The sequence below is a fragment of the Fukomys damarensis genome, unplaced genomic scaffold, assembly GCF_012274545.1.
Source record: "Fukomys damarensis isolate Sample0158 unplaced genomic scaffold, DMR_v1.0_HiC HiC_scaffold_39, whole genome shotgun sequence".
Classification (NCBI taxonomy): Eukaryota; Metazoa; Chordata; class Mammalia; order Rodentia; family Bathyergidae; genus Fukomys; species Fukomys damarensis.
Window position 1 is genome coordinate 90,716,948 of NW_022900951.1, and position 8,156 is coordinate 90,725,103.

The 8,156-nt window shown below is 35.9% G+C and overlaps 1 protein-coding gene across 1 annotated transcript in view; it reads right to left on the reverse strand.

Moving 5' to 3' along the window:
- LOC104847634 (T-cell activation inhibitor, mitochondrial) overlaps window positions 1–5,077 on the reverse strand; it is a 59,837-nt gene extending 54,760 nt beyond the window's left edge. The window contains 2 exon segments of the mRNA XM_010603117.2: window positions 4,635–4,805; window positions 5,012–5,077. Coding sequence (XP_010601419.2) covers window positions 4,635–4,805; window positions 5,012–5,077 — 237 coding nt within the window.
- Window positions 5,078–8,156: the final 3,079 nt, after the last annotated feature.

Below are 8,156 nucleotides of genomic sequence, written 5' to 3' on the forward strand. Positions count from 1 at the left end.
TTTATATAAAAAGACTAATAATAGTATGTTATGCATTGATAGCAGCAACAGCTTTTCCAGGTTCTGCAGTCATCTGAACAAAATTATAGACATTCAGCACATTCCATTTAAAAAAAACACCAAAGAAAAGAATAATATCCAGACAACAGCAACGTTCTGTTGCTCTTGTGGTACCTGCCACCATTTTTTCTATTAGCCTCTTAATCATCATGTGGAAAGAGAACATGCTAGAGTAATATCATTAAATGTAACTCTAATTTTTAATAGAGAGATATTCCTACTGACATTATAGATCTTGGAAAATAGTCTTTTGGATTGTGGTCCAAATATACCTGAGGCTGAATACTAACTGTCCTCATTAAATTTAAGAAAAAAATTATTTTTAAATTTTTGACTAATATATTTTAGGCCTGGTATGTTTTGAAGTCATTATATTACTTTCTCTTCACTTTTGGGATAAATTAATTTTCTTGTCACTGGGGTAACGATAGATGGTCTCCAAGAAAAGGTGTAGGAGAAGGAATTTGGGAAGTGGAAAAAATTATATTTTTCATTTCCTGGGAATTAGAAGAGCAAAATAAGTTTTTGATTCTAGTAGGAACACATAATCAGTGCTTCTATTTAGCTTAGGTCTCATAAATTTAAGTATCATAACTTACATCTACTCATAACTTCTGTTAATGTCAGGGAAAATTATTTTCCCTATTCCTAAATATCTGCAGAATAGAGCTGTCTTTGGTAACCATAAGTTCAAATTGTAATAAATCTTGATTTTATCTGTTGCTTCCAGTAACATTATTATGCAGCTTTGTGTCTTTTATTGGAACTTCTCTGCTACTACCTGTCAAAGCTGTCACACAGATCACACAGGCTAATTCCCAACTTGAAGTAATCGGGACATTCATTTTAAAGTTTTGATTACCTAGATCACCTCTGATGACCACTATCAATGCTTGGATTTAAATAGACATTCTTGTCTACTTGACTTTCATACAATTAAACATGCACATTTTTTGTATTTTCATGATTTTGTAAATTTCATAAGACATTCTTATGTGCAGTGATTGATCCTGTACAAGAAAAATACTGCTTTTCTTGTGTGCGAATGAATTTGATGGCAAAATTGATTTTGTTATTTTAGTAATGGCTCTGGTTGCTTTCAGCAACATCTGCCTTCAAAATTGCAACACAGAAAAGTGTCATTCTAGTAGGAAAATTTTACTAAGGTGTTCTACATTAGCTATATTATTTTCTAGTGTTCTTGTAAAATATATTTGTAAATTCTGGGATACTGGTGAATTATAATTTTTGTAAATTATTGCTTCAAAAGATCTTGACAAGGGCTCGAATCACTATTAGTTGACTGTGTGATTTTAAAGTAGTTACTTAGCCTCTCTGCATTTGTTTTGTCATCCAGAAGAAGAAATGAAAGTGCCTCACAAATGTATTGCTCTTGAAGCTATAACTGATTTTTTTTCTGGCCCTGAAGAAGAGTTTCATGTAATCTATTTCTGCAATCGAGAGGGTAAGTGGGGAGTATAGCTCAGTGGTAGAATACTTGCTCAGCATCCACAAAGCTCAGGGTTGTATCCCTAGTCCCAAGAAAGAGAAAGAACATTTAGTAAATATTCCTTTTTCTCTCAGTATCACAATATTAATGTTCTGATCAGCAGTAGCATTAGGGATTTCAAGAGGAACAAGAATTGAACCCATAGCTCAATTTTATTTGACTCTAATTATAACACAAGCTAGGAAAACCCCCATGATTTCAGGTATTTAAGAGCAGTTCCCATGGGCAGCTTGCTTTTTCCTTATAGATTCAAATATTACTCATACACAATTCAAGGCCACAGAAGAACAAATATTTTGGATATGGTATAATACTGACTGGTACTAAAATTTAAGGAAAGAGATGTAATTATGTATCTAGTGAACTACTTGCAAAAATAAATATCATAAAGAGAATGTTCATTCTTGTGGCTCAAAAACAAAAAAAAACCTAAGAGATTTGCTTTCCATTGGTTTTATTTTATAAACAAGAATTCCTGACATAAAGTTAAGGCAAACATTTTCTTGAACTGCTGCCTAAGAAACTTATCACTCTATGTAAAGTTCAGGTTAAACGGCAGAATTTTCCAGTGTTTCATTCAATGCATAACTAGAGAACAATGTGAGAAGATACAATGATATGCTTGATGACTTAGTACATCAGCAGAGTCTTGTTATAGCTTCTGTAAGAAATAAAATTCATTTCCCCTTTTTATTAGTTTATATTAATTATACAGAGTAATGGCTTTCATTGTAACATTTTTATACATTCACACAACATATTTTGATCATAACCATCCCCTTGTATGGTACTCTTTTACCCTCCCCTAACCCTTCCTCCTGATCTTCCTCTTGTTTAATAATGTACCCTCTCCTTTCATATTGTCACTTTTTTCTAGATTCTACAGATGAGAAAAAGAGTTTGAAATTTGTCTAAGTCTGGTTTAGTTGGCTTAATATGAAGATCTCTAATTCCATCCATTTTCCTGCAAATGACATCATTTTGTTCTTTTTATGGCTGAGTAATAATCCATTGTTTATATTACATTTTATTTATCCATTTACCTGTTGCTAGGCACCATATTCGGTTCCATAATACTCAGCTATCATGAGCTGAGCTGCAGTAAACATGGATATGCAGTACCTCCATAGAATGCTGACTTGGATTCCTTCAGGGCAGAGTAGTATGATGGCTGTACTAGTACTAGTTTACATTCTGGCCGACAGTGTAGAAGGACTCCTTCCCCCACCTCCATATTCTCATCAGTATTTCTTTTCTAATATTCTTGATGATAATCATTCTGATTGGGGTGGCATATGAATATAGTTGTGTGTATATGGCTTTTTGTTGCTTTTGCCGAGCTGGGGAGCAAACTTAGGGCTTTCCACATGCTACCTTTAAGTTACATTTACTATTCCTCAGATGCACAGCTCTGATTGGCAATGGTTTTTATGTTGCAGTTTTGATTTTAATTTAAAAAATCTTAACCAAGAATCCAAGAACTGCAAACATTTTATTTAACTTGTTCTAGTCTCATTTGCTTCCACTACATAGCCTACATGGTCCCCTACAGATAAATTTTATGTTTTTCTGTGCCATTATATACCCTTCTTTGCTTGATAAACATCCATTTCTATTCAAGACTGATGTCCCTTCTTTGCTTCTCTGAGTTATTTTTCTATGTACTATTATTTTTTTCCATTTTATTTTAACATTTATAATTATAGAATTATTTGTATATGTTTCTATTTCATGTGCAGGAAAGTACAAAATCTTTTTTATGTATCTCTATAGTTTCAAGTATTTAGTATAATGTTTGACTGAGAGTTGGTGCTTAATAAACATCATTCATCCATTCAATTAATACTAACAGAGGACTTTTTGGAATATAGCAGGGTATTAAGTAGCAGCAAATTAGCTTCTCCAAGATTTGGAATCCAGACACTGGACAATACAACTTGAGGAGAAAAGAAGGAGGGAGGAGGATCATTGGGATCTAGGAACAATCTGACAGGAAAACTGATGCTTACAAAGAAATTGAAGAGACAGATGAAATGACAACACAAAAAGGAAGGAGCAATTTGAGCTTTCTCCTCAGCTCCTACCTCTTGGCTTGTGAGAAAGGAAGAACTGAATCTACAGGGATACAGTGAAAGTGGCATCTTCAGAGACCTTCAGGGAGAAACACAGCAGTGGAACAGAGCACTGGAAGCTGTGTGCGACAACTGGTGAGTGACTCCAGTGTAAGCATGTGCCATATCCTTAGGCAAAGTGCTTCATCAGATACCATTCTAGGGAGGGAACAAATGAACCTAGGACTCAGAGCAGCTATGGGTTGGCTTTATCTCAGGGACCTCAGTATTAAACTCCAACATAATTGGGTGATAACCGCCAGAGGCCCATGATCAGGAAGTCATGCTCAGGAGGGCAAGAGACACCCAGAATGTCATTCAGAGGTATCTCAGCTCACCAACTTAATTTGTTCCACAATTCTGATCACCAACAGAATTGATTGTAAATGCAATCAAATTTCCCCATAAGGTTCAATGTAAATGAGGTTAATCTATTCTGACTCTTACTAATGTGGACACAAACCAATTTTGGTCATTAACTGAATCAAATTTTCCCATAAGGTTCAATGTAAATAAGATTAATTTGTTCTGCACCATGTAGACTTTTAAGCACAAAAATACAAAAGAAATTATAGCACAATACAGTATTAAGAGAGAGAACACTAACCTTGCTTGAGGCGATTTCTGGTGTGGAGGACAGGAAGGTGGATAGGAAGGAGATTATTGTTTGAAGGAAGTGTCTCTCTCCATAAGGACATTAGGAAGATCTCCTTAAGGGGTTATCTGTCTTCTTTGTCTCTTAGCTACAGGGTCAATTTTGACAAAAATACCCCCCAAAAAAAAACTCTCTGTCACTTGTTTTTCTTGCCTGCGCAACCCTCTGGAAATGAGAAACCACATTATGGTTCATCAGATTCAACAATGTGTTCATTACAGTCATGTTGGAATAGTGTTTCTCAAGGAAATCCTGGCATTCATTTTTCCACAATGGACTTTATGACATCACTGCTAACCTGCTTTCTGTCTTCCTCTTCCTCAGTGGAATGATGTTCAACAAGTGCTTTTTGATGCTTACTCAAGGGTTCAGCAAGTTCTGCCAGTGCCAGCTCCTCCTTATGGTCCTCAATAAGCTTCTCTATGTCCAGACGATTACTTTCACCCATGGACATAGTCTCCTCCACTACCTATGGGTCAGGTCCTTTAAAGTCACATTAAATAACACATTCTGGCCATAGTTTTCTCCAGGATGAGATCAAGGTTCAGTATGTGACACTTTTCCAGGCTTTGCCAGTGTGGTTGATACTGTGGAGGACATTAAAGTGTTTCTTCCAGAATTCTTTCAGAGTCAAGATGTCTCTTCAGTGACATTAAAACACCTGATGAAGAGCACCTTTAAGCACAGCTTCTTGAAGGTGCAGATCACTTGCTGGTCCATGGGCTGAAGAAGAGGTGTCATGTTGGTGGGAAGGAACTTGACATTTATTAAATTATACTCTCATCCATATCATCCATCAAGGCTAGGGGGTGTTCTGGGACACTGTCCATCAGAAGAAGGCAGACATGAAAAGATGAAAATAAAGTGTTTGTAGATGGGGAGGGGAGGAGGGGGTGAAGGGAGGGCAGAGGTAAGGGGAAAAATGAGAATCAAGACTTGCCATGTAAAGGTACATGATCCCAACAATGAATGTAACTGTACTGTATCCCTAAAATGTACCAATAAACTCAATAAAATTTTTTAAAAAAGATGTTATTAGAAAGATATTTCTTAATGATGGTGGATATGAATCCCTTCTGCAGCCATTCTGTGAACAATCACTGGGCTTGTGATCCAAGCTTTCACATTGGCTCTCCTCATGAGGGGCACTCTGGCCTTGTTAGCATTCTTTACTTTGAATGCCCAAAAGGTCTGGGAATCATACAACTGGTAGTGATTTAATCATCAGATCAGTGCTTGTGTTTACCAACAGCAGAAGGGTCAATTTATCTTTCATGGGCTTGTACCCCAGTAATACCTTTTCCTCTTGCAGGACAGAAGTTCTGCTCCCCATCTGCTTCCAAAAGAGCTGTATTTCAACACAGCTGAACACTTATTTGTAGAGTAATATATTCTTCATCTTCATAAATATAATTAATTCTTTTTTGTAGGCTTCTGCAGCAGACTTGTCAGAACTGGAAGCTTTACCATGCCTTATCATGCTATGGAATTTATCAAACCACCATTTACTGGCTTTAAAAATTCATCACTTGTTGCACTTGCACAGGGGTTTCCTTGCAGTAAATCACTGCAATTGCCTGGCTTTTTCACAGATCATAGCTTCATTGACGCTTCCATCTGCCAACTGTTTCTCACTTAAGCACACTTAGTTTTTCCATCTCTTCCGGGACTTGTGTTTTATGCTTACTTAACATCATTACTTCTTTTGCTATACCAGCTCCTTTGATAGCATCTTAATTCTTAAAATAGTAGAAGATTGTTGATTTGACCATCCTTTTACTCCAAAGCATGAATACTATGCTCATGCTTTTCTACAATTTCCTTCTTCAATTCAATGGTTAATTTCTTCAAAACATTCTTCCTACACTTCTTGCTCTCTGCTTTCTTGTTTCCTTCATTATCACTCTTCATATTCTGGTTACTTCCATTACCATTCTGCACTTTATTTGTACTGCCATGCTTGCTCTGCACTTTCTTTGGAGTCATACTGCATTGAGTAATACTCTAAAGTACTGTATATGCTAAAAATTCCATAAACAAACTTCACAACAAGTGTGCACAGGTCTGTGACTATAATCTCAACTAGGGGAAGCAACAACACATGTCAAAGAGGGTAAGATGTTCATTTTCATGTTAATGCAGGGAAGATAGCTGTTGTCATGTTCATAACCTGATGCAGAGATAGTGAATTAAAGCAAAGTTTTGCCAAATGCTTCTGTAAGCAACCAAAATTGTTTGCAAAGAGACACAGTCATGAACCAAGGTATTACTGTAAGCTAAATGACTCAGGCCCCATCCCCATAACCAAATGCCAGATTTACCCTGAATATCTGTAGATTTGAAAGTTCTAGAACCAGCATCCCACCCCAATCCCACTGCCAGCTTGCTGATAATTACCCTGCATGTATCTTGGCTCTGACTGCCTTCTTTCTTTATCAGCAAGAGGAGAGTCACACTAGAACTGCAAACTGGCACACAACTTTAGACCCCAAAAGATAGCCCCACGCTTGAAATCATGGAGAAATATCTTTTCCTTTGAATTTTTTAATTTTTATTTGTTTGCCTTTTATTGTTTTTTCATTTTGTGTATGAGCATAGATTTTTTTGTTCTCTCTCTCTTTTTTAAAAAATTTTCTTCACTTCTCTTCACCAGTTTCCTGAGACTTGGTTAATCTTCCTTTGTACTTCAGCTTTGCTTCTAATCTCTTTTTCTTCTTTCATTTATACATTTCTCCTCTTCTTCTTTTCAAATTTTCTACCCTTAATTACTTCCCTCTTGTTTTTAGTCTGTATTTTTCCCCTTTTCTCCCTCTTTTTTTGTGTATTCTCTTTCATGCCAGTTTTTTATACTATCTTTACCACAATTCTAGAAATATCCTTCTCTTCCTCCAATAAGATCCTTTGTACCACTGCACTTTCCTCCTTATATCATCAAGTTTAAGGTGTCAAAGCTTTTTTTTTTTTTTGCATGCCCCCCATTCCCAAACCCTGGACCTTTAAGAATGTAACTATAAAGTTTTGTTAATATTTGATAGCTAACTCTGTATATTTACTGTTGAATTCTTTCCTACTATTAACAGTGGTAAAGCTGTTATATTTATTACATATTAACTGTAAGATAATACCTGTGTTGCCTGAATGTTTACATCTTAATTGATTCTTTCTTATCTAGGAATAAAGGTGGTAGATATTTGTTTCTTATTGTATGTTAATATCTAATTTTCTCAAGCAATACTACTATGGCTGTTTCACATGATATTAACAGTGTGATATAATTGTCAATATTTCTCTGTAAGACAACACTCAGATTGCCTTTTGTGACATTGACAAAAATATAGTACATTCCAAAGGAACTTGGTTGCTGAACTAACTACACTGCATACTCCCTTCCCAAAATAAGCAAGGTAGTTTAATCTTGGGGCTGTGGCAAAGAATTAGAGTTAGCTATGCCCAAAGCACAACACTAAAAAGCAACTAAAGAGATCACTATACTAACAAGAAAGGCTTTAGACTATAAGCATCCACAAACCACAGCACAAAAGAAAACAAACAAACAAAGCCATAGAAACATGGGAAGAAAAAGCAACAAAACACTTTCCCAAACCCCCAATTCCCCTAAAAATAATCCAAGAGGATCAAGGCACATACAAACATAAACCATATATCTGAATTACTCAAAATCATATCAAAGGAAACAACTCAAAGAAATACTCAGAAGAGTTAGAGATGAAATATATAATGGAAGTAGTAAAAGTTTTGGAGGTTTGACCATTTTCGCTACATTTTTTCTGCCTCTTCAAGAACAGGGAAGTACCTGGGA